The sequence below is a fragment of the Tachysurus vachellii genome, chromosome 2 (assembly GCF_030014155.1).
Source record: "Tachysurus vachellii isolate PV-2020 chromosome 2, HZAU_Pvac_v1, whole genome shotgun sequence".
Classification (NCBI taxonomy): domain Eukaryota; kingdom Metazoa; phylum Chordata; class Actinopteri; order Siluriformes; family Bagridae; genus Tachysurus; species Tachysurus vachellii.
The window spans coordinates 23729878-23756511 of NC_083461.1; the positions used below are offsets into that span (position 1 = coordinate 23729878).

General features: G+C 38.4%; 2 protein-coding genes and 2 long non-coding RNA genes across 7 annotated transcripts in view; 1 reads left to right on the plus strand and 3 right to left on the minus strand.

The window, feature by feature from the left end:
* Positions 1–13420, minus strand: part of LOC132841550 (uncharacterized) — a 38161-nt gene extending 24741 nt beyond the window's left edge. The window contains exon 1 of the long non-coding RNA XR_009647935.1: positions 13379–13420. This is a non-coding gene — a long non-coding RNA (uncharacterized LOC132841550). The remainder of the gene's footprint in view (positions 1–13378) is intronic.
* LOC132841253 (vitamin K epoxide reductase complex subunit 1-like) lies at positions 844–3170 on the minus strand. The gene is made up of 5 exons (XM_060863530.1): positions 3109–3170; positions 2705–2875; positions 1443–1552; positions 1078–1256; positions 844–873 (listed from the first exon to the last, which is right to left on the minus strand). Exons 1-5 carry the CDS (start codon positions 3168–3170, stop codon positions 844–846), a joined length of 552 nt encoding a protein of 183 aa, XP_060719513.1.
* LOC132841547 (integrin alpha-M-like) overlaps positions 4073–26634 on the plus strand; it is a 29650-nt gene continuing 7088 nt past the window's right edge. The window contains exons 1-18 of one of the 2 annotated variants that reach the window (XM_060863906.1): positions 4073–4205; positions 9894–10002; positions 10703–10803; positions 10926–10996; positions 12042–12144; positions 12230–12357; positions 13122–13255; positions 13364–13514; positions 13718–13868; positions 13982–14055; positions 14218–14341; positions 15186–15319; positions 15473–15631; positions 16315–16509; positions 17275–17408; positions 17841–17983; positions 18112–18260; positions 26299–26430. In XM_060863906.1, coding sequence (XP_060719889.1) covers positions 4166–4205; positions 9894–10002; positions 10703–10803; positions 10926–10996; positions 12042–12144; positions 12230–12357; positions 13122–13255; positions 13364–13514; positions 13718–13868; positions 13982–14055; positions 14218–14341; positions 15186–15319; positions 15473–15631; positions 16315–16509; positions 17275–17408; positions 17841–17983; positions 18112–18260; positions 26299–26430 — 2232 coding nt within the window. In that variant the 5' untranslated portion in view covers positions 4073–4165. Of the gene's footprint in view, positions 4206–6204; positions 6317–9893; positions 10003–10702; positions 10804–10925; positions 10997–12041; positions 12145–12229; positions 12358–13121; positions 13256–13363; positions 13515–13717; positions 13869–13981; positions 14056–14217; positions 14342–15185; positions 15320–15472; positions 15632–16314; positions 16510–17274; positions 17409–17840; positions 17984–18111; positions 18261–26298; positions 26431–26634 lie in introns of those variants that run through there. The other variant, XM_060863907.1, reaches the window with a different exon arrangement.
* On the minus strand, positions 5729–10194 carry LOC132841552 (uncharacterized). Of its 3 annotated transcripts, XR_009647937.1 has the most exons (5): positions 9552–10194; positions 9279–9428; positions 8381–8526; positions 7642–7894; positions 5729–7572 (listed from the first exon to the last, which is right to left on the minus strand). It is a non-coding gene; the product is annotated as an uncharacterized LOC132841552 (long non-coding RNA). The 3 variants fall into 3 exon arrangements; XR_009647938.1 differs by having other exon boundaries at positions 8381–8518; positions 9279–10194; XR_009647936.1 differs by having other exon boundaries at positions 9279–10194.

The following is a 26634-nucleotide window of genomic DNA, read 5'->3' on the forward strand; positions in this document are numbered from 1 at the left end:
ATTTTAATATACATATATCTAATAATTGTATAACCCTAACCCATTCATACACAATTATTTGAAAATATGATATTATTTATTAAGATTTATCTCATTTTATTTTTATAAAATCCAACTTTCCTTTGAATTATACTGTAATAAAATGCCATTTTAGCTTTTTTCTTTTTTAATTCCAGATTTATAATATAAAACGTTTGAATTGTTAGTTAATTTTTTTATTTTGTTATATTATTTTGTTACTAACTAACAGTAAATAATATATACAGAGGGGTCATTCCGCTATATGCTGTTTTCAACAGAACAGAACATTACATATTCCGGTCAGCAGGTGGCACTGTTGTTAGTATTCAGCCATTGGACAATTCTCATTCATTCATTCATTCATTCATTCATTCATTCATTCATTCATTCATAAGAAGAGTTGGTGATGTAAAAATAATGCAACTTAAGTACATCTCTCTCTCTGTATATATATCATGTATCTGTCATATATATCATGTATCTGACATATCTGTCAATATGCCTGTACTGCACTACAACTTTGCACTTTTGGTTAGATTCTAATTGCATTTTGTTGCCTTCTTCCCACGTGCAATGACAATAAAGTTGAATCTAATCTAAATAATTCTTAAGAGTTTTGAGGCACAACATTAGTATTTGTTTAACTACGCTAATTTGGCAGACTATATAATAAGCCATCCACTGTTAGTTTAAATGTTACCTGTCTGCATGTGACTCCCAGTAATGTCCATATTTGATATTTCTAATAATAAATTATAAACACAAAAAACAAGGAGATTTTCTGCCATGATTCCATTTGTAAATCATGTGGGACTGTGACCCCTAGTTGAAGAATCTGAGGCATACACAAGTCTTTATTCAGAAGAAACACAAAAAAGATATCATTACTTTTTTTTATAAGATTTTATTCAAAGAGGCAAATAGTTTTTAAGTAAACAGAATTAATGTAACAAAATGCAAAGAACACTATATTCTTGTATGATTTGTTTCAGCAGACAGACAGATAGACAGACATAAACACACACAAGGTCACATTTTGTCTTGTCTTTTTTCTGCTTTCCTTCTCTGCAGGTTTGTGTAGAGGAGAGAAAAGTTGATGATGTATGTCGACACACACACCATGCAGAAATCTTCCAGAACAAATACTAAAATAAAAGCTAGATAGATTGAACCAGCTACTGACACCCAGGATGCCATGACCAAGAAATGTGCTGCTGTATTTGACACCATTTCGCCTGCAAAAGTAAAAAGAAATGTTCAATTTACTGACCACGTCCCGTTGTTTGTTAGAGCATTCAATAATAAGTTGTATAAGGTTTACAGAATGCTAAAAGCTAATGGTAGTTTTGGATCCTTTGTAATTACTGTAATCTTAAAGCTACACAGATGGTCTTATCGAAAGCTTGGCTGTATAAACTCACCTAGGCCTAGCTGCAGAGTGTAAAAGATGATGCCCAGTAAACTTTTTGGTTGGTTCAGAATGCTGTCCTCTTCAGCAAACAGCTGAACGAGACCAAATCCACGTCCCAACCTGACAAAAAACATGCAGAGGATATCAGGGCTGAACAGTGGCTAGCTACAGTAGCTGATGGGTCATGTTAGTGACGTTTACCAAGCCTGTCTTTATGCTTCTTAGAAACTTTCTTGCTACATCTGGTTAGTCTTAAACGACTTTAGTGAACTTTATTTATTAGATAAAAAGGCCTAGCTGTTTGCCATGTTTTCTTGAAGTGGTTATGAGTAAAGGTTTATGTTTTGAGTTGTGTTAGTTTTATTTGAATTGTGGTGTTTTTTCTTTTCAGTGTGTATTATCAGGGAGATGTCTCCTTACGCTTTAAGGGCCTGCCACATGCCAGGAAACTAGTTAATATCGTAAGAGTGTGAACTGGCTGTTAACATCTTGGAGAGCTGGGACCAACTTTTGATGAATTATTTACATAAATAACTTCATGTGTGTTTGATTTTGTGTATATTATTTGCTGTCCTATTTTTGTAATAAATCTTTGTTCCTTGAGTGATTTGAAGTGTTTCTCTTACAAATTAATTTTGAAGGAGTGGCCTAGTGTTACACTAACAACCAATCACATACCGCACATATCTGTCTTGGTGGTTTTAAACACTCTTATTGTCTATAAAATAACAGTAATAACAATAATTCTATTCGTAACTGTTTCCTGTATATGTATATAATGCATAAACCGTTTGTTTGCGGCTACAATGACATTTATTTAAAATAGATTATATAAATACAATTTTCTATTCTGACAAAACTATTATATTCTATCGTCTAAACCGTTTTTAAAAAAATCTTCATGAAACACGGTTTGATATGCAAATGTAAAGGTGATACGTGCTAACTTTCGCACTGTTAGACGTGGCATGAGCGGTGTAGCGCTTTAGTGATGTGTGCGTGTGCGTGTGCGTGCGTGCGTGCGTGCGTGTGTGTGTGCGTGTGCGTGTGTGTGTGCGTGTGCGTGTGTGTGTGTGTCTTTCCCATTTATTCAGTAAATGTTACACCAGTCAGCTGCTCTGATAGTTCTGGAAGCTCAGCATGGAATAGATATATAAGTATATATATATAAGTAGATATATACATTTAGATATAGAGATATATAAGTATAGATATACAGACACAGTATATACAATATGTATATGTGCATATCATTTTAAAGATATATTTTACCTGGAGGTGAAAACCTTGGAGCAGCTGACAGAATCAGCGAGGTCGCACATAGCCGTGTAATTTGGGTCGTTTTCTCGTGACAGCTCCATGTGAAGAGCATAAACTGACAGGATTAATCCTAAAACACAAAACACGACCCGAACCCATCTTTCCACCAGGAAATTCACACTTCTATTCAGTGGGTTTTAACACATAGGGTGTATTCACACTACAGCAGCAGTGCAGGGGTATCATTCTATTATTGTTCATGCTCAATCTCTGTACGTGCATTAACTTGCTGATATAATACAATTATTCAGTTTCAGTTAAAGTGCTTTCCTGTTGCTTCATTTGGCAGTGTGGCCAAACTGCTATTAAAAATGTAATCCAACCAATGCAAAGATGATCCTTCCCCTTTTCTCAACCTTTCTATGACTTTTGCGTGTAGTGGGGCAGCAAAGGTTATACATGCTCGGTCATGTGCCATGTCTGAATATCTGACAGGGGTCTGTGAGGTGTAACCTTACAGTATGTGTATTAATTAGGAGGTCGTTGTCCACAAAGACCACATTGAGTTGGCATCTTCTCACTGAAGTTCCGAAATCTTCATGAAGCGGAACACAACTTGAGCTGGTACTGTACAGTCTCTGGATGCCTTGATTCCTTGTGAGTTCTTTGGTAGACAAGTGGGAACATATGCGACTGCTGCATAACTTGCATTACTGTCACTATAGTTTTAAAGATTATGATCTTTTACTCTTGTTTTAAAGCTTATCGAGATGCTGCATAATGATGATCTTTGCTCTAAACATCAGCCGGTTTCTCGTCTTAAACAAAGGTTCTCAGACATGCAAATGCATGATTAGAGAACGCTCAGCTTAATAGAATCTGCTTATCAGCTGAGGATCCAAAACAGACAGCCACCTATGTACTGTATGTTGCAATTACATCTCTCAAATCAAACCTGAGACATAGAATCAAGAATAATCAAAGTCTCATATATTAGATTTCACTGGCAAACTTTGAGGATATGCAACATGAGTTTGGACCAACAAAGATTTAAACCCAATGATCATCTTTGGGACTAACCGCTACTTCCAAAATCCTCAATACATTAAAGTAACAGTTAATAATAATTCCTTGACTGGGCCTCCGTATGTACCTTGTTGATTTTACAGATATTACTGTGCAAATATGTAAACCTGTAAACCTTTCTTATGCCTCTTTTATAAAATCCTAAATTGGGAAATGAATCCAAAATTGAATTAGGAAGTAAAAAATACTCTCTACTAATCTACATGATGTGAAAATATTTCTACAGCATTTCCCTGTTTTCCTCTAAACAATTTATGCCACTCCCACAGTGGTGTGCAAGGCTTACTACCTCGAGTGTGCAATACATTTTCAAAACTCTTCTTCTGTTTTCTCAACTTTACTCTTTTCACCTACCCTGTTATTCTGAACCTGATGACAGAATAGAATATGGACTGGAATCTTGCATTGTACATGTTCCTGATTTCTGGTAAGATCAGACTAGGTGTTTTCCTCACTTCTATAACTCTATTTCTAATAAATGTATTCAAATTCATGTCCATTTTGATCTCTTCTATCACTACTGCAGGTATTAACAGCCACATTAAGGAGAGTGAATAATTTGCTGATTCTGGTTTTATCAGCATGGATTATTATTCTTATTGCACCACACACTGTAAGCTTTGTGACAAAGATTAGCATTGCATGGACACACAACTGTTTACATTCTGATTGATTCTAGCACGATTAATATTCTCGGTGATGAATTGTGTAGCGCTTCTATGACTTTAAAAATCTCTAAAATCCAATTATATTCTATCTCTTTGCATGAGATCCTCCAATAACAATGACAACACAATTCCAGGCACAGAGTACAGATGAAGAATATAGAATAGTTTTCACGTCTGAGCTTTCTTTGCCGAACATTATATATAGATTAGATTAATTTTTTTCATGTATTTGAGATAATCAGATGCACTGAATTATTTGTGTGGTGTAGACATTGTTCATTGTTACCTGATCAGATGTGGCTTATTAAATCAGATTGTAAAGTAGAAAGTAACATGGGATGTGGTAGCCTAGTGGTTAAGGTGTCAGAGTACTGACCAGAAGGACACACTGCTATGAGAATAGGAGTGTTTAATACTGTAAGGTGTCCATTAAGTATACACTTTAAACTTCATTTTAAAATTCCTGCTTAACTGTTACACTCAAATGTTTTGAAGTGTTTATTAATAAAGCATTAGCTTTGTCATCTTATCCAGAAGAGATCATGTACAAGATGTTTTTTAATTGTTTGTACTTTTCATACCAGTTAGATTTTGAGGTGATTTAAGTTATTGATGAAAGTGACATGAATGGATAAGTGTTTAATTGGATGTCTGCCTTTATGCATCTAAATGTCTCAAATGTTACTCACTTTGGATAAAAGCTTCAGGAACATAAACAAATGTATAATGTATTACTGAAAAAAAACACAAAAAAGTGTCACACACACACAAAAAAAAATACTTTCATGTCATGACCTTCAAAACTAGAATCAATGTCAAAGCTACCATTCAGAAACACTTTGTATATGATCTTTCCTGCATCTGGATGGATTTATGCTCATTTCTAATTGTGGGATTCATAATGGTCTGGGATGCCATCTTGTGAAATTTATTTAGACCAATGATTTCTTTGCACCAGTTGGTCTCATTGTTTTGAGGTAAATCTGTTTCTATAGGAGTCTTCATAACAGAAAACTGTCAACAAGTTAAGCAGCAAGTGTTGGTCTTATTACAGTAGCTTTGAGAAGGAGAGAGAGAAAAGAGAAGCTTGTGAGGGAACTACAGATTACCAAGTGTTGAGGAACTAACTTGTTTCACAAAATATTACACAACATTTAGCATAATGTCCAAATGGCTAAAAACTGTGATGTGTTATTTTTAGAATTATTTGAGTTTTGCAGTAGTACATGTGGAATATAACATTCCAGGACATGCTGTTATTGGAAAATAATTGCAGCTCCTTTTCCTGTTGGGCCACAGCACACCACCACCACAGTATTCAACCAAGTATTCAACCAAAATAGCTTTATTTTGCTTTCAGGTTCAGTGTTTTACGGAGCACACACACGTTCATCACACACAAAACTCAGCAGCACGTTTTTCCTCTCTCTCTTTTGCTCTATTTTGTCTTCCCTCTTTTTTCTGTTATTCTCTTTTTGCCCGAGTTCACCGAAAGAAAGAGCAAATCATTAGTGTGATTAATCACAGGTGTGTGGACTCTAACAGTTGTTCTGGTTGACTCTGCCTTCCATTCACAAACGCCTCTGCTTTCCGTATACCCACAAGCTGTCTGGCCTGCAGCTGACTTCGCCCTTTGGTGGGATAGGAGGTCCCTCACAGCCATCTGTGCACTGATTTCCTCTAAGCAATTTATGCCACTCCCACAGTGGTGTGCAAGGCTTACTACATCGAGTGTGCAATACATTTTCAAAACACTTCTTCTGTTTCTATTTCCTCAACTTTACTCTTTTCACCTACCCAGTCATTCTGAATCTGATGACAGGATAGAATATGGACTGGAATCTTGCATTGTACATTTTCCTGATTTCTGGTAAGATCAGACTAGGTGTCTTCATCACTTCTATCTTCTATCAACTCTATTTCGAATAAATGTATTCAGATTCTTGTCCATTATGATCTCTACTATCACTATTGCAGGTCTTATGTATTAACAGCCACATTAAGGACAATAAGGAAGTCAAACAGGCTAATTGTCACAGACCATTCTATGGGAATAGAAGGGTTTAATAAGGTGTCCATTAAGCGTACACTTTAACCTTCATTTTAAAATTCCTGCTTAACTGTTACACTCAAATGTTTTGAAGTGTTTATTAATAAAGCGTTATTAATAAAGCGTTTTTAAAGCGTTAGAGGTCATCTTATCCGGAAGAGACGATGTACGATATGCTTTTTAATTGTTTGTACTTTTCATACCAGTTCGATTTTGAGGTGAAGATTTAAGTTATTAATGAAAGTGACATGAATGCACCTTGAACTAAAAAACTTTACTTTTAAGTGTAAAGGGCATTTGTATGTACATTAGAGTAAATATATTTGTCTCATGTGAAACAGAGGCAGAAAAGAAATTTCTTAATGGAAGATATATACGAGTTTGTGTGTTAGTGTGAGAGAAAGTGAATATACAGTGAGTAGGCAAAATAAGGGCCTTAGATTAAAATACAAACACAGATGCACTGGTTAGTTATATTATTAGGTTATTAGTAACATAGTGAGATTTTAAAAAGGCCAAATACAATTGTCATTATTCTTCTGTTGTTGTAGATAAGGGCGTCTGCCTTTATGTATGTAAGTCTCAAATGTTACTCACTTTGGATAAAAGCTTCAGGAATATAAACAAACGTATTATGTATTACTGAAAAAAAACACAAAGTGTCACAGACACACAACCTTCAAAGCTAGAATCAATGTCAAAGCTACCATTCAGAAACTCTTGGTATATGATCTTTCCTGGATGGATTTGGATGGATTTATGCTCATGTCTAACTGTGGGATTCATAATGGTCTGGGATGTGCACTGGGCCTGTGGAACTGGAAGTTAAAAGGCTGTATAGATAGATACCAACGATCCTCATGTTGGCATCCTTCATGTGTTGGAGCCACTGGAGCAAGGGGTGGTCCAAACAGAGGGTGAAGGAGAGTAAGGACAACCTACTTGATGGCCAGGCACTCCTTCTCTGTTGCTGTGTTTAGTTTCCCTCACCAATAGTTTGTGACTAATATACAGCACAGGGTACTCCTCCCCTCCACCACCTGGGACAACATGGCCAGCAGCCATGTCTGTTCAGTCTGTGAAACAAAAGGGAAAGAGAAGTCAGGAGAATGCAAAAACAGTCCAACACATCATGCAGCTTTTACCTTAGTGAAAGTCTGCTGACATGGCTCTATCCACTGGATCATGTCTGGTGCTTCCTTTTTAGCTAGATCAGTCAGTGGGCTTGTGACCTCCAAATAGTTAGGTATGAACATATGATATGAAGTATAATAGCCAGCCAGCCCCAGGAACTGTTGCACCCCATTTTGATCTTAGGTCTAGGGTGTATCTGTGGTCTTGTCAATGTGGGGTGCTCCTGCCCATGATCCAGAGGATTCTGTCCATGAGCTGCTGGGGCTGCAACCAATCAAAAAAAGAACTGTGAAGAATTGGTGTAAACCAAAGAGTTTTTATTAAAAGCCTGTTTTTTGCTGGATATTAGAGTCATGGGTATCTGTCAATGTCCCTTTTTTAAATCCAGTCAATGAGTTGACTTGTCTACACAGGCTACACAGAATGAATGTGAATGAATTTGATGATTTTAATTTTAGCTCTGGTCCCAGCTTCTTCCTCTCCCAAACTACCATCATTAATGCCACAGGGGCCGCCTCTTTCTGTGGTTTTAGGAGGTTGAGGTGGTAAATTTGCCATTGCCCCACATCTATCCATTTGCTTAACCTCATAGTCTGCAGCAGTGACAAGGAAAAACTCCCTTAAATTGGTAAAGGAAGAAACCTTGAGAGGAACCAGACTCAAAGGGGAACCCATCCTCATATGGGTGACACTGGAGGGTGTGATTACAAATATACATTCAAACAAATGTTGTATTGGTGTAAGGATCACATGGAGTTCAGATCTCCTCTTTAGGATCACAGAGTCCAACTGGAGCTGGTAGATCTGTAGATGTCTCAGGATTCGCACAGAGTCGGCCTCATCTCAAAATCTTCATCGCACGGAAGACGATCGGAGCTGGTACAATGTCTGGATGCCTCGGGATGGGTAGAAAGAGAGAAGCAGTGTAGAGGGATTAACATGTCTGCTGTTCATAAAAAATGTGCAAGTCTAATGTAATAGTGCACAATATTATGGGATGTATTATGTGTATGCCTGACTAAAGAGATGAGTTTTTAATCTGCATTTGAACTGGGAAAGTGTGTCTGAGCTCCGAACACTATCAGGAAGACTGTTCCAAAGTTTGGGAGCTAAATAACAGAACACTCTATCACCTTTAGTGGACTTAGATATTCTGGGAACTACCAGGAGTCCTGAGCTTTGTGATCAGAGATAGCCCGAAGGACTATCTCTATGTGTTAGAAGACTGGTTAGATACATGGGAGCTAAACCATTAAGAGCCTTGTATGTAAGTAGCAGTAGCTTGTAATCAATTCTAAACTTAACAGGTAGCCAGTGTAGAGATGATAAAATTGGGGTTATATGGTCATACTTTCTTGTCCTAGTGAGAACTCTGGCAGCTGTATTTTGGACTAACTGTAGCCTATTTATTAAAGATGCAGGACAGCCACCTAGTAACGCATTACAATAGTCCAGTCTAGAGGTCATGAAAGCATGAAGTTTGATGTGGGTAGTAAAAAGAGAACTTTATCTCCTGGTGTGATTTCTCATAGCTGGGCATTCATATTATTGCCTAATCCACTGGGCATTCATATTATGTTGCATAATCCATGAGCATTAACACAAACTGATATCCCCATGTCAACTGCTCTAAGGAGACCTTGATTACCGGTAATGGGTGTAGTGGCACTTTTGGGGTGGCTGATGGATTCACCAATTGCCATTTGTGACATGCTGCACACCACTAGCCAACATTGCTGCAAATGCCCGGCCGTTGGATTATAGTGTTCCTGGCCATGCCTCTGCTTCCACAGCATGCCTGTTGATGCATGATATTAAGGTATTGGCACCAGTACTAAATGTCCCTTTTATTGTACTGGACATGTTTTCCAAAAGATATTTTCTTATTTTGTGTTTTGATGATGACTCTGATGGTCTATACAATTTCATCCTCATCAAGTTGTTCAGTAAGCCCTCAGGCCCTGTGGATGGAGTCGAGTCATTCTAGAAGAGGCCATTCCACCTGGAGGAAAATTCAGTGCTAAATTTATGAATTGAGCATGCATTAGCCAGTTTTTACACATCAATAGCATTCAGACTATTAAAGATCAAATGTATGTTTAACTCAACTCTGAATACTTACGTTCTTTCAAATTTAAATAATAATAAAATTCATATACTCAATGTTAATTGTCATCTAAGTAATACATAAATAATTTTGTTTACTATTAAAGGTAATGTATCCTGTTTTTTTTTTAATTATTTAAAATTATTTTTATTTTAGTATCTCAGACAGTGTTGGCTTTCAACATTGATCCAAATCCATGGAAAGATTTTACCCAACCCCAAAACATAGCCTTCGGCTACAAAGTGATACAGCGAGATCAGGACAGGTGAGAAACACAATACTACAATGACACGTGCCTTCTACTGTAATTTGTGGTCTATACATTTACATACATTTCTTGTGACAAGCCAATTACGTTGTTTATTTTAAAACAGTTGGTTTCAGCATTATTTCACTCCAAATTCCAGTCAAATGTATACATACAATAAGTTGATTCTTTCTAAACAGTGATGTAATGACTTTTAAAAGCTTCTGATAGGCCAAGTATTATAATTAGAAATGATTCAGGAATGTGTGTGAGGCTGTATTTAAAGGGCGGTGTCATTTTGCCCTTAATACCTTAATCCAAGCAACCCCACCAAGACCTCAGAAGTCTTGTTCCTCATTAGGAAGAAAGGTATCACAAGCCTTTGTAAAAACAATTGCAAATTGTATATAATGCAAATATTCAATTCAATTAAATACAATTTAATTTGTATAGCACTTTTAACAGTGGGAATTGTCTCAAAGAAGCTTTACAGGATTAGATTCTATGGTGTAAAGGAAAGACTTCCTGAGCTGATATGAGGAAGAAACTAAGAGGAACCAGACTCAAAAGGAAACCCATCCTTTTCTCTGTGACATATCCAATATGTGGTTTGTTGTAGTAAATAAAGTTAATTAGTGAAACTCGATGTGGAAACAGCAGATTATGAAGTCAGGTAAGGTCCATGTTCATATCGCTAACATTTTCCTTTTCTTCTCAGTGTGATTGTGAGTGATCCATTACTCCAAAGTCAGAATCAAAGAGGGAAAGTCTACACGTGTGCTGTTAGTAACGGACAATGTTCACCAATGCAAATTAATGGTACTAATGCAGACACAATTTTTATTAATCATAAGCTTATGCGAATTTTTTTTATCAAAAGAATATCCCAGAAATGGTACTCCCTTGACCCACATTTAACTACATGCTAAATCTTGTCACAGTTCCCTCTGAGGCTGTCAACATGTCACTTGGGTTGTCAATGACTAAAGATCGCAAGTCTTCAAACGTATTGGTAAGATACACAGTGATTTCAACTCAGGTAGAGAAAAACTGACATGACTCAGGTCAGGATTGATCTTAAAGGTGGGGTGCACGATGTTTGAAAGCCAATGTTCACATTTGAAATCACCAAAACAAACATGCCCCTAACCCAATTGGGTGTCACCCCTGTTTTGATAGCTCCGCCCCACACATACATATGTAACCCAGGTAACTATTATGGCGGAACCTGCTGGGGCAGCTGGCCGAGGGGATATTTTTATCAGTAAATGAACTCAATGAGTTACTATGGTAATACAGGTCAGTTTCACGCAGAAGACGATGCTCAACACCTAGAACCCGAGGCAGAGGTAATGGCGGGTATCCTCCATGTCAATGTTTCAATCGCTTTTGGCTAATGTCAGACATGGGCACTGAACACTCTCTCCACCACATATTGACAAGACATACCCCTTTCTGCTAATTGGGTACTGTACATGTGTAATGAGTCTGTCTGTGTTTCTGTCCTGTTTCTGTCTGCTGTCTTTCCCTGTGGCTAATTGTTTGCTCCGCCCACTATTTGGTTTCCATGGACATTAATTGTACTCATTCATCTCCTCATGTGTGTTGTCTTTGTCTTTGATTGTCTCTGCTTTGTCATTGGTTCCTGTCAGCTATATATACTCTGTTTGTTCACTTCCCTGGTGTTGGTCATTTTTGTATGTTGGATGTTGGTGTGCCTGTTCCTGTTTCCTGTTAGCCCTGTTTGCTGCCTTGTTCTGTCTGCCTGTCTGTTTAGCTGCATTTGTGTTTTGTATGATTAAAAACTCTAAAATCTGCATTTGGATCCTCACTCGCCTGTGTCCTGCATCGTGACAACATGTTTGTTTTGTTAGTTGGCCCGACTCAGTTTTCTGAAGCATTTCTCAAACATTGTGCACCCCACCTTTAAATAGTGGGTCTGATATCCCATTGTATGTTTTGTTTCTATATAAAAATCTAGATTTAAATTATCCGTGAAATGTTCATTTTAGTTTAACCATTTCCCATTAAGTAAAAGAAAAAACATTATTTTTCAGGTCTGTGGCCCAACCATTCCCAAGGACTGTGAGCAGTTTACTTCATACAATGGCATGTGTTTTAACCTGGTTTCCAATAGTCCTATACCACACACTTTGAGAGGTATTTCATATGAAGAGCTAGCAGCAATAAAAATCCAAAACTTTTGTTCTCTATTCTTATAATTTTGTTTTCATGCTTTCTTTAGATTGTCCATCAGGAACAGATATTGCTTTCTTGCTGGATGGCTCTGGAAGTGTTATCCAGAGTGATTTTACTCTAATGAAGAACTTTGTTATAAACATGATTAACGAGTTCAAAGACAGAGATTTTCAGGCATGTGCAGAAACCTCTTTGTCTATCTAATATATTTGAATGATTTTATAGTTATGGGACTGAACACCCTGTTGCCAGATACTACAGCTACATGATTATGCATCTTTAAATACATTCCAAACACAACTCCAAGTACCAAGATAAAATTGTTAAGAAGAAATAATTAAAAACAATATGGGTCCTAATTAAGGTGGCAGAGCTGCTGACCATCATTAGTGCTACATGAAAAGAACAGAGAGCAGAACAAAGAACCAAGTTTCTGAAATTCATTTGACAGTCCTCCATGAAACGATTGGAATAGTAAGGCCAATTCATTTGTTTGTGCTTGACACCAAAGACATTGAGTTTGAAACAAAAGATGGATATGAGATGAGAGTTTGGGATTTCTGGTATTTAAATCTAGAAGTGTTAAACAACATAAAACACAAAACCTTTTGTAGTGGACCAGATATTTTTAGGTTAACAAAACTATAGGAACCAATTGTTAGAGATATCTGGATAACACACTGGCCTTAAAATCATTATTTTTTTTGGTATAAATAAATAAATAAATAAACAAACAAACAAATAAATAAATAAATAAAATGGCATACTGAAGCAAAATGTCCTTCTGGACTTATGGGGCTCATTATTAAAGTTTAGTTTATAACAAACAGCCATTTAATAAAGATTTAAACTTTCATGCTGGTTTTGCAAATTAGATTGATAGAAACTTGCTGTAAAAAGAAAATACAATTTATTGTGAATGCTATTTTCCATTTCAGTTTGCAGTTGCACAATATTCTTTTAATTGTGAAATACACGTACAATTCAACACATTTTCAAGCACTGAACAAATACGTAAAATCAGACAAATGGGTAGTGTGACCTACACAGCCTCTGCTATCAACAAAGTTGTGTGAGTATCCTGAATGCATCTAAAAGCCAAAATGTTTAACATTGATCTTTCTTATTAAAAAAGATAAATGGATGCAATGTTTACAATCAGTTCATTTGTTTTGTGCAGGGATGAAGTATTTACCAGTAGGGCAGGGGCCAGAGAAAATGTTAACAGAGTGTTGGTGGTCATCACTGATGGCCAATCAAATGACAAAATTCCACTGTCAGATGCTGTTCAGAATGCAGAGAGAAAGAACATTATTCGCTATGCTATAGGGGTAAGAGATTTCCCTACATTACCCATTCATAAAGCTATATAAACTCATAGATCTGTAAAGTCTACTAACATACTATGATATAATATTTATAACTAGTTAGCACTTAGTACTACTAAGTATTAGTGTATAGGAGAGATGTGAATTTCGGAACTATGCTGTGTTCAATGTGTCTCTATTTATGCTGTTATTTTTTTCTTCACTAGGTCGGCGATGCCTTTCAAAAGTATGCAGCAGAACAAGAGTTGAATACTATTGCGTCGGATCCAGACAATAAACATGTATTTAAAGTGAATGACTTTTCTGTATTGAAGGAAATTCAAAAAACACTGGAAGCGAATATCATTGCAATTGAGGGTATGCAAGTAAACCTATCTTCAGAATATATTGTAGCTACTGAAAAAAGAAAAGATTTGATTTTCTGGTGGCATTTACAATAAGTGTCATTCGTGGTATTATTACTTTATTAGGAACCCAGACTTCAGGAGACTCCACCAGGATGGAATTTGCACAGGATGGCTTCACTGCAGACTTTGATGAAAATGTAGGTAAAACCTTTCATTTTTTTAAACAGCATTGATTGACATTAATTTTCTTTTTTCTTTTTTTTTTTTTACTTTTAATTAAATAATACCAATATTATCTAGTCTAGTATTACATCGATACTGAGTCCTTGGTGTAAGCTGATATTTTTATGTGTCTTTAGAGTGACGTGATAATGAGTGCAGTTGGAGCATTTCAGTGGAAAGGTGGTTATCAGAAGTACAGCAGTACAAAAGGAACACCACTAAACTCCTTTCAAAAGGGCAACGGTAATGAAAGTTATCTAGGTGAGATGCCCTTCTAAACTAATCTAAGTAATGTAAATTTAAATTGGGATATTACATGAACAATGTTTTGTTCAGGTATCCATAAACACTATATGGACAAAAGTTGGCAGGCACCTGACCCCCATGTAGATCTTCTCCAAAACTGTTGCCGTAAAGTTAGAGTCACGCTAAAGTTAGAATGTCTTTGTAGGCTGTAACATTAAGATTTCTTCACAGGAACTAATGACGATTCCAATGTGTATTAGATATTCAGCACTTAGGTGTCAATATACTGTTATCCATATAGTGTGGGTCTGCATTATGATGTTTATATACAGTACTGTCAATATACATAATATGTGCTTTAAACATCAAGGATCAAGGATTTTAAAGTCTTCAATATAAGAGATTTGACAAACGAGTTGAAGGTAGTTCACTGTTGAATCTGCTAAGTCGAAGGTCAATAAATCAATTAACTCAACGCCTTTATGTACTATGTTCAGTACGAAGGGCTTCTGGAAACACTTATTAGTTAATTAGAGAATTTTCAATGAGAAAAGAAGTCTGTATGTTTTAATGAAACCCAGCCGAGATGTTAACCAGGAGTCAATAACCGGATTTTTTTTATAACTTTTAGCACTTCTTGGTGAATTACTTGCTACCTTTTTTCTTTTTTAGAATAAAAAGAAAGAAATTACAGGAGTTTGGATAGCTGTTCCAACTATATTTTCTGTATATCAAATAATATGTTTGTATTGAATCTATGAATACTGCATAATGCTAGGATATAAGGTAGGGATCAGACTGTGAGCAAACATGTAACATGACCAAGCAAAACTCCTACCTGCTTGTTCTGTGTTCACAGGTTATTCCATGGCAGTAGCACAAACATCCTTTGGCCAATTCTACATCATTCAGGGAGCTCCAAGAGATAAGCACATGGGGGCAGTGATCATATACAATGGAGACAATGTCTTTCAGGCACTGGATCCTCCCGAGGTAATTTTATTCATCTAGTAATAGCAGTAAAAAATGCTGCATTGAGATGCATCTCACAGCTCCAGCACACACTGTTCAGTCCTAGGCCTAGTAAAGTGAACTGTGTATTTCCCAGTCTCAGATGAAATTGAGACCCTGTCACCATTTTTTCAGCCTCAAATTGGTGCCTATTATGGTGCTGAGTTATGTGTTGTGGACTTGAATTTGGACAACTTCGCAGACCTCCTACTTGTTTCTGCTCCACTGTATAATGAGGAGGATCAAGAAGGAAAAGTCTTCATCTACACCTTTCAAAGATCTTTTGTGTCCCAGGTAAAAAGTAAACACAACAGTGATAAAGTATCAAAGCTGAAGTGTTGTCTTATTCTCAACATCTTCAACAATCCTGTTTGCAGTCTCGGAAGTCTCCACTTTTATTACTTTGTAAAATAAAACTTAAATTTGATCAATAAATTAAAGTTGCTTCCTGTTTTTAATGTAATCTGTATAGAAGCTTTTCACAATTAATTTTAATACAATTAGCTTGGGTACTAAAAACTCCATATTCATCCCATACTGGCCCAAAATTAACCCTTAAACCATCACATTGTTGAGCATTAATTGCTTATTTTCCTATAATATTTTTCCCCAGCTTGGTCAATAATATTATATAGTATACCCATGGCCAAGTGGCTTCTTTAGTCTAGAAACAAGTATCACATAAATTGTGTAAAATTGCTATATTGCTATATATGGGTCAATATTCAACTGTTTAGATGTTATGTGATCTTGAGCCACCAAAATCTTATTAAAATGCTTATGCAAAAACAGGACTTCCTAAAATATATTGGTTAAAAAAATACCTTTTGTTTTATAAGAAAACTGGCCGGTACATTTTCTATTAAATATGACTGTATACCAGACATCTTCCAGTGATTTTATCCAAAAAGTGGCTTGTTACTTAACATGAAGAATTCTTTAGCAACCTGCAGACATTTTCTGTACACGGTTTACAGCTACAATACATTGGGGCAGTGAAGGGAATCCCAGGACAAAGGGGGAGGTTTGGCCTGACGCTGGCGAGCCCTGCAGATCTAAATGAAGACAGCCTGGTGGATGTAGTGGTAGGAGCACCTCTAGAAGAGAATAACCAGGGCAGCATCTACATCTTTAATGGGAGAAATGGAGACATTGCCCCCACTTTCTCCCAGGTCAGACAGGAACAAGTGTACAGCATCCTATTATGATTATGGTTTATTTAAAATGTATTATAATACATAGGGTTGTGAAAGACCTGATGATTCACATAATGTTTAATTTTGCATTAACATTTTAATTTTGGAAAATTTTTGCTTTTTTGTAAATCATTGATGAGATTATGATCAGATGAGATTATATATATATATATATATATAAAAATATAAAAATATAAAACAGTTTTGGGTTAAATATAACCTAATGTGAGTCATTTTTGACTCCATCATACAACATAACACTAGAAATTGACCCAAAACATAATTATAAAGCAGCCATAGATCTTATTCACAGGGAATTATGTTTGAATTAGTAAAACTCACAATTTATTTTCCATTACGTTAAGCAGGATGTTCTTAATTACTTTAATTTTCAATACTGTAATTTCACTTATGTCCAACAAAACAAATACACTATACATACTTAACAAACAAGAATTCAGTTGTAAGAGCTCTCTTCAATACATCGAAGAAAAAAGGGGGTATTTTGTCTGGTCCAGGAAATGACTGTCCTTTCTGGACCAGTAAATTAGGCATGAGGAGCAGAACCCCATTCCATCCACAACCCCCTGTCTACATCACTGTGTGTATTTTGGCTGGATGTTCAGCTAACACTCACATCTATCCTCTACAGACTCATTAGAATGATCATGATTTGTAATTTTGTAAATAATAGTCCTGTAAATAATTTTCTTTTTCTGTTTTTTATTTTTTTTTTGACAGAGAATCACAGGCTCGTCTGTGCGCAATGGACTGCAGTTTTTTGGTATTTCTCTGAGTACAGCTGCTCTGGACCTTAGTAAAGACCAACTGCCAGATCTTGCTGTCGGTTCCAAAGGAGCTGTCTTGCTTTTAAGGTCTGGCATTTCAGTTCTGATATGTTCATCTGGGTTATGAAGGGATGACGTTATCAATTTCAGCACTTTTCTTTGTCACTGCTAATGTGGAACAAAGATAATGTGGGACTCACTGAGGATAATTGAAGACAGATCAGCTAATTATGTTGCTTCTGATAGCAAATAACAGCACCAGAACTAATTTAAGCTTTAAGCTTTTTTTCTATCTGCTCAAATCCAAATTAATGTGGAAATGCTCACTCTCTCACTTACTCATTTTCTACCTCGGGTCACGGGGAGCCTGAGCCTATCTCAGGCGTCATCGGGCATCAAGGCAGGATACACCCTGGACGGAGTGCCAACCCATCGCAGGACATGTGGAAATGCTGTTGCGTAGTTTGATGTTCCATATGCATATTTACATATGGTGTTGTGTTTTGTGTAAATGTACAGATCCAGACCCACTGTGGATTTACAGAACACAGTAACTTTCAGCCCATCCAAAATCCCCACCAGAGACGTTGACTGCAACAAACCTTTAACAAACACAGTAAAATTGTGTTTCAAAATGACGAGGCCGAATACTGCCAAACAAGGTTCCAATATTTTTCTACATTATTTAAACACATAACCTTTGCCTTTCTCATAAAATTACAAGGGAATGTTTGACTTCAAGAAGCTTATCATTGTGGTTATTTCTTTTTCTTTTATTGTGTTTGTTTAGATTTGTCTGCAAAGATAAGCTATACATTAACACTTGATGCCAAACGAAAGAGCTACCGGGCCTACTTTTCAGAAAAAAAACGTATTCTAACTGACACGATAGATGTGTTGCTACAAGAGAAATGCAAGGAACATGTATTCAGTCTAGAGGTATTTGAAATGCTCCTTTTAAATCTTTTAAATATGTGAAATGGGGGATGACACATTTACATTTACATTTACAGCATTTGGCAGATGCCCTTATCCAGAGCGACGTACATAAGTGCTTAAATCTCTAACATTGAATACATTAATGCTGGCTCACTAAGTTACATACTTAAGATACCATGAGTTTAAAACATTTGTTCAAAGTTACAATGAAAAAGTGTCAAAGGGTTTTTTTTTGTTTGTTTTTTCTTTTTTTAAAATGCGAAAGATAAGGAAAGAAGTGCTAGTTGAAGTGTTTCCTGAATAAGTAGGTCTTCAACCGCCGCTTGAAAATATCCAGTGACTCAGCTGTCCGGACCTCTAGGGGAAGTTCATTCCACCACCTTGGTGCCAGTACAGAGAAGAGTCTTGTAGTATACTTGCCTCTTACCCTGAGAGATGGTGGAACCAGTCGAGCAGTGCTGGTAGATCGGAGGGTGCGGGGTACAGTGCGCGGAGTGATGAGGGCTTTGAGGTAAGAGGGAGCTGGTCCATTTTTGGCTTTGTAGGCCAGCATCAGTGTTTTGAATCTGATGCGTGCAGCTACCGGAAGCCAGTGGAGGGATCGCAGCAGCGGGGTGGTATGCGAGAACTTTGGCAGGTTGAAAACAAGCCGGGCAGCTGCATTTTGGATCATTTGCAGAGGACGGATTGCGTTCATAGGTAGACCTGCCAGCAGTGTATTGCAGTAATCCAGTCTAGAAATGACAAGAGACTGAACAAGTACCTGAGCAGCCTGTGTGGACAGAAATGGCCGAATCCTTCTAATGTTGTAGAGAAGAAACCGTCATGAGCGAGTCACATTAGCAACATGAGAGGAAAAGGACAGCTGATTGTCCATGGTTACCACAAGGTTGCGAGCTGTGGCTGAAGGGGAGATCAGATCGTTGTGCAAGGATATAGCAAGATCATGACCTGGGGATGAATCACCTGGGATGAAGGGCAGCTCAGTTTTGCTAGGATTAAGCTTTAACTGATGAGCAGTCATCCATGATGAAATTTCTGCCAGACATGCTGAGATCCGGTCAGAAGCTGTGGCATCTGCGGGTGGGAAAGAGAAGATAAGTTGTGTATCATCAGCATAGCAGTGGTAAGAGAACCCATGTGAGGAAATAACTTCACCAAGAGAGTGAGTATACAGGGAGAAAAGAAGAGGACCAAGTACTGAGCCTTGTGGGACGCCAGTGGAGAGTCTGCGTGGAGCAGATGTCACTCCCCTCCATGTTACCTGATATGAGCGTCCTTCCAGGTAGGAAGCGAACCATTCCCAAGCTGATCGGTAAATCCCAAGACTCCTGAGGGTGGCTAAGAGAGTCTTATGGTTGACCGTATCAAACGCTGCTGAAAGGTCAAGGAGGATCAGGACGGATGAGAGTTTGGCTGATCTAGCAGCATGTAGTTTCTCAGAGACATCTAAAAGGGCTGTCTCTGTGGAATGAGCTGCTTTAAAGCCAGACTGGTTGGGGTCTTGGAGGTTATTCTGTGAGAGATAGACAGACAGTTGATTAAAGACAATGCGTTCAAGAATTTTTGAAAGAAACGAGAGAAGTGATACCGGTCTGTAGTTACTGATGTCTGATGGATCCAGAGCAGGTTTCTTCAGGATGGGAATAACCCTTGCTCTCTTGAAAGTAGTTGGTACCTGACCAGATGCTATGGATATATTGGCGATAGTGGTAATGAAGGGCAGAAGGTCTTGCGAGATGGTCTGGAGCATAGTGGAAGGGAGTGGATCCAATGGGCAGGTGGTAGGATTGCAAGACTGGATCAGTTTTAGAATCTCTTCTGCTGTTACAGTTGAGAAATGCGACAACAAAGGTGTAGGGGAATCCATACTCTGAGATGTAAGTGCAGTCGGAGCTGAAGTGAAGTTCCGGCAGATTTCCTCAATCTTCTCCTGGTAGAAAGAAGCAAAGTCTTCTGCAGTCAGGGAGGATGAAGAAGGTGGAGCCGGGGGGTTGAGCAGAGAAGAGATGATGTTGTGGAATTTCCGAGGGTCATGTGAGGAAGCTTCCAGCTTTTCCTTGTAGAAGGAAGTCTTGGCAGAAGTCACATCTGAGGAGAACTTGGCCATGAGTGTTCGGTAAGCATCAAGATCTGCATCAAGTTGTGATTTCTTCCACTTTCTCTCTGATGATCTTAGCTCTCTTCGATTGTTGCGCAGCACATCTGAAAGCCAAGGAGCAAAACAAGAAGTTTTCTTGGGTTTAGTGGACATAGGGCAGAGGAAGTCCATAGTTGAGGAAAGAGATGAGAGGAAAGTATCTGTGGCCGAGTCCAAGGGTAGTGAGGAAAAAGACTCAGGATCAGGAAGGGAAGAAAGAGTGCCAGAAGCTACAGAAGAAGGGGAGACAGAGTAAAGGTTGCGGCGGGTAAGAGCGAGGGGGTGAGAGTTAGTTTTAGGTAGGGTAGGGAGAGTGATGGTGAAGGATACCAGATGATGATCAGAGACGTGTAGTGGGGTAGCAGTCACGTCTGTAGCTGGAGAAGGACGGGTGAAAACCAGGTCCAGCACATTGCCTCCTTTGTGTGTGGGGATGTAGCTGTTGAGTGTGAGTGTGAATGAGTCGAGAAGAGACAGGAGGGAAGAAGAATGTAGCTTGTCAGAGGGGAGGTTGAAGTCACCAAGCACTGTCAGGGGGGAGCTATCAGAAGGGAAAGCACTAAGCAGTGTGTCCATTTCTTCCAGGAAGTCACCTAGGGGACCAGGAGGGCGGTAAACAACAATGATAACAAGGTTAATTGGAGAAGTAACTGAAATGGCATGGAATTCAAAATAGGAGATGGTTAAATGAGAAAAGAGGAGTGGTGTAAAGCACCATTTCTTTGACAGCAATAAACCTGTACCACCACCCCTGCCTGTTTCTCGTGGTGAGTGAGAGAAAGCATAGGCAGAGGATAAAGCAGCTGGTGTAGCAGTGTTCTGTGGGGATATCCAGGTCTCTGTTAGTGCAAGAAAATCAAAGGAGTAATGGGAAGTTAAAGCAGAGATAAAATCAGCTTTTTCACAGCAGACTGGCAATTCCAGAGCCCACCTACCACCACTGTTTGAGACTTACACAACAGAGGAGGGTAGATGAGGTTACTGGGATTGTGACCTCTGCTCTGTGGATGAGAGCGTCTGCGAGAGTAGGAATTGAGTACAGAGATGGGTTTAAGGCACATATTTGCAGTCAAACAAGAGTGAGAATTAAGGTATGGTAGAATATAGCAAAACAGTATTAGACACTAAGTTTACAATGAGAGAGAGAGATACTTACAAACTGTAAGTCTGTAGCGGAGAACCTTCAATTTAAATAGGTAAGCCCTGCCCCCAATTCACACCTTAAGGTAGACTGAAACTACTCCTGATTAATCAGCTGAGAGAACAACAAAGACCAACACTATAAAAATCAACAATGGTATAGAATATAACAATTCAAATCACACTACTCTAGAACAAAGTGAGTTAAGCAGATAGTATACAAAAGTTAGGAACCTACTTTACCAGAAGACAATATATTCAAATGAAGAGAGTTAAAGCACACTGAAGAGTAGGCTGGTTCACCTTCAATTTAAATAGGTAAGCCCTGCCCCCAATTCACACCTTAAGGTAGACTGAAACTACTCCTGATTAATCAGCTGAGAGAACAACAAAGACCAACACTATAAAAATCAACAATGGTATAGAATTGTTAATCTAATGACACATTAGATTTCAAGATAATTATTATTATAATTTAACTTTATTTATAAATATTTTATATATTTTGTGTTAAAACACAAATTACAAAGGGTTAATTAGATTTGTAAAGTTCGTTGCGACAAACTTTGATGTTGGCTTTGACGATGTTGTGACATCACCAGAATACACGTGAGGTAATTCCCTTCATTGGGCTGAGTGTTTTGATATATGACATGCCCATGTTGTGCTAATTTTTGATTTTCACATGACATCACGTGACGTCACATGATGTCATCAGAATACCCGTGAGGAAGTTCCCCTCATTGTTCTGAGTGTTTTGATATACTGTATGACATGTCAATGTTGGAAAATGTTTTTTGATTTTGCATATTTTGGGGTGGGGCTGCGGCACAACCGAAAGGCCAGTCGGTACACCAATTTAAAACTTTATTCAGAGTATCACCATAAAGGAGCTGGCCGAGTTTGGTGTAGATCGTTCGAAAGCTTGCCGAGTCATAAATATCCAAAGTTTATAATGGGAGTCTATGGGAAAAAAGGCCATTTTGAGACCAGGTACCAGAGGTACCGGTACTCAGATCGCTTAGAAAAGTAATAGCAACAAACTTCAGACCAGGGTCTACAACATATCCGAATTTGGTGCATGTGGCTCGAAAGCCCTAGGAGGAGTTACTATTTATAAATTTTTGGCTAAGCTTCTACAAAGCCAACATAATTAGTAATAGACAGGATCCAGAGAGACAGTAAATTGCATCTTTACTAATTGCTCAAGCCCCTGAATAAATGTTAAAAAAATCTATAATATACTTATTTAACCAGACAATCTTAATAAAATCTGACATTTTCAGTTAGCATTATTTCAGCCTAAGAAATGTCTTCGTTTAAATGTATTTATTTTTTTATTTATCTATATATTTAATCAATTAATCCTTATCAACCCTTGGAACACTGCTCTAGTGTAATATGACTTTTATAAATGTCTTCTTTAAGAAAGATTGTAAGCAATTTTCTCTATAAGCAATGCTCTACAAAAGGGGTGTCCAACCAGTCAGAGACCAAGAGCCACATTTTTTATTGTGTTACCACAAAGAGCCGCATCATACACATGGGCACACATTAACATCACCTTTTTTTCGATGCCATTTTGAGAGCGAACTTGACACAAATTGTTTACTCAAATGATCTTGCTCCTACTGGGAAACTTTGGGGTATTTTCATCTCAATCACATGCGCCTTTGACGAAAATACCGTATTGGACTCAAGCGAAGCGAACACGCACATTAAAAAGACACAAATTCAAACTTCGATATGAACGTAAGAGCTGCATGAAACTGGGCAAAGAGCCGCAGGTTGGCCACCCCTGCTCTACAAGAAAAGACTGAGTTTTCACACTATTTTGCATTAAATTTCCTAGTCAAGTCAAGAAGCTTTTATTGTCATTTCAACCATATATAGCTGTACACAGTGAAATGAGACAACGTTTTTCCAGGATTGTGGTGCTACTTAAAACAAAGACAGGGCTAAGGATTCAGTAAGTCCTAGCCACATAAAGTGTAACTGTTTAACCTGGTGCAAACAGTGCAGGACAAGACAAACAAGACAGACAAGACAGTGCAGAACAAAAGACAGTGCAGTCAAAAAGTTACAAGACAATACAAAAAAGACAAAAAAGACAATACACAAAAGACAATAAACAGAAACAGCACCGACCATTGTAAATACTGTATGTTCAGACAATATTGCGTGCAGTAATACTAGAATGAACACAGTTTCTTAGCAGCAGGTCCCTGAGATAATGTATAGGATTTGTGCAGCAAACGACTGAAATATTGTACAGTATGTGCAAAACGACGGAAAAGATTAGACAGTGTGTGCAAAGAGCAAAAAAGTGTGTAAAACAGCATGTAAACAGTTTGATGGATGTAAACAGCATGTAAACAGGTTGATGGATGTATATTGGAAGTGTGTGTATTTGGTGTAGGTCTGTGCAGTCCATACAGATGATGTGCATGTGTATGGTGTGCTCAGTACAGTTCAGTTCAGTTATTGAGAAGTCTGATGGCTTGTGGGAAGAAACTGTTACACAGTCTGGTTTTGAGGGCCCGAATGCTTCGGTACCTTTTTCCAGATGGCAGGAGGGTGAAGAGTGTGTGTGAGGGGTGTGTGGGGTCATCCACAATGCTGTTGGCTTTGCGGATGCAGCGTTTGGTGTAAGTGTCCATGATATTGGGAACTCCAATGATCTTCTCAGCTGTCCTCACTATCCGCTGCAGGGTCTTGCGATCCGAGATGGTACAGTTCCCAAACCAGACAGTGATGCAGCTGCTCAGGATGCTCTCAATGGTCCCTCTGTAGAACATGGTCTGGATGGGGCGAGGGAGGTGTGCCTTTCTCAGACTTCGTTGGAAGTAGAGACGCTGCTGGGCTTTCTTGGTTATGGAGCTGGTGTTGAGTAACCAGGTGAGGTTCTTCGCTAGATGAACACCAAGAAATTTGGTCCTCTTGACGAGCTCTACCGATTATCCGTCAATGTTCAGCGGAGAGTGGTCGCTCTGTGCTCTTCTGAAGTCAACAACCATCTCTTTAGTTTTGTCAACATTCAGAGACAGGTTGTTGGCTCTACACCAGGTAGTTAGATGTTGCACCTCCTCCCTGTATGCTGACTCATCATTCTTGCTGATGAGATCCACCACAGTCGTGTCATCAGCGAACTTGATGATATAGTTCGATCTGTGCATTGCTGCACAGTCGTGAGTCAGCAAGGTGAACAGCAGTTGAGTGTTCAGTGTGGTGGTGCTGGAGATGCTGTTCCCGATCTGAGGTCTCCCAGTCAGGAAGTCCAGGATCCAGTTGCAGAGGGAGCTGTTTAGTCCCAGCATGCTCAGCTTCCCAATCAGGTGCTGAGGGATGATGAGGGATGATCATAAAGTCTATGAACAGAATTCGTACATAAGTGTCTTTATTGTCCAGGTGGGCGAGGACTAAATGGAGGCCTGTGGCAATGGCATCGTCTGTGGAGCGGTTTGGCTGATACGTGAACTGCAGGGATCCAGTGAGGGTGGTAGCATGGTCTTGATGTGCCTCATGAAGAGCTTCTCGAAGAACTTCATAATGATGGGTGTAAGTGGGACGGGACGAGTCATTGAGGCAGGACACTGTAGACTTCTTTGGGACGGGGACAATGGTGGTAGTCTTGAGGCATGTAGGAACAACGGCGCTGCTCAGGGAAATGTTGAAGATGTCAGTAAAGACATCTGCTAGCTGTTCTGCACATTCTCTGAGCACCCTGTCAGGAATGTTGTCCGGTAAAGCAGCCTTCTGTGGGTTAACTCTGCATAGAGTTCTCCTCACGTCGGCCGTGGATAGACAGAGTACCTGGTCATAGGGGGAGGGATGGTCTTCCTTGCCGTTACATTGTTCTGCACCTCAAACCAAGTGTAGAAGTCATTCATCGCATCTGGGAGGGAGGCATCCCTATCACAAGCAGGTGATCGCCTGTATGCCTTGCCACATGCGCCGGGTTTCTCCGTTGTCCTGGAAGTGGCTGCGGATTGTCTGGGCGTGTGCGCTCTTTGCCTCTCTAATGGCTCGGGACAGTTTGGCCTTCGCACGATACGCACCGGGAATGTTTGTGTAAACAAGATCCAGCGTTTTGTAGCAAAGTTCACATGTTCATGGAATTTAGGGAGCACTGACTTGAGATTTGCATGGTTGAAATCTCTGGTGACGATAAACAGTCCATCAGGGTGAACATTCTGCAGGTCACTAATAGCGCCGTATAGCTCACTTAGCCCCTTTTTAGCATTAACGCCAGGAGGAATGTAAACTCAGACAAGGTAAACAGTAGTAAATTCCAGTGGTAAATAAAATGGCCTGCATCTAACAGTCATATTAATAGAATAGGACTATTAATAGAAATTTCCTCTAATTTGTGGTGGTTATTCAAACTTAGCTATATCACTACTAACTACTATTAAACAATAATAATTAACATGCATTCATTTTGGCGTATCTTCATAGGCGTTTTTGAAATATTAAACAACGATTTAACTCCAATATTTCATGTGTTGTAGTGGATTAAATTCGGCAGTGAAAAATTTTATTAGCTAAGAGTTCTGACAGACATCTTGTGTAGGATGTCTAACGGTGTGTATATGAGGTGGAGGTACCGTAAATACAAGAGAGGATGCGAACACATGTCAGCTAGCACATGTCCATAATTGACATCATTTTGACCCTTACTTTGGTTTTTAAAATAATAAATATGATTGTATTGAAAGTTTCTTTTCCTGTAACTAATTATTTTCTCTTGCCTTACAGGCCTGCCCTAATGATGCACTAAACCCAATAATTAATGAGTTAAAGTATACATTTGAAGGTCTTCCTATTAATCAACAGGATAATTTGCGACCGATACTGCGACCTAATACAAAGAATACCTCAGATTATAGCGTAAGTGCTGAGAGACTTCAGCATTTCATATTAGAATTAATACCAGCAGCAGCTCTCTTTCATAGCTTTTTTCTTGCTAATAAGCTTGTCTAAAGTATTATTGATAATTTCCATAATGTTTATTTCTACAATAAAATGCCATTTTACACATCAGTTCTATTATCTAATTTTCTCAACCTATTATATAAATCATATAAGTGTGTA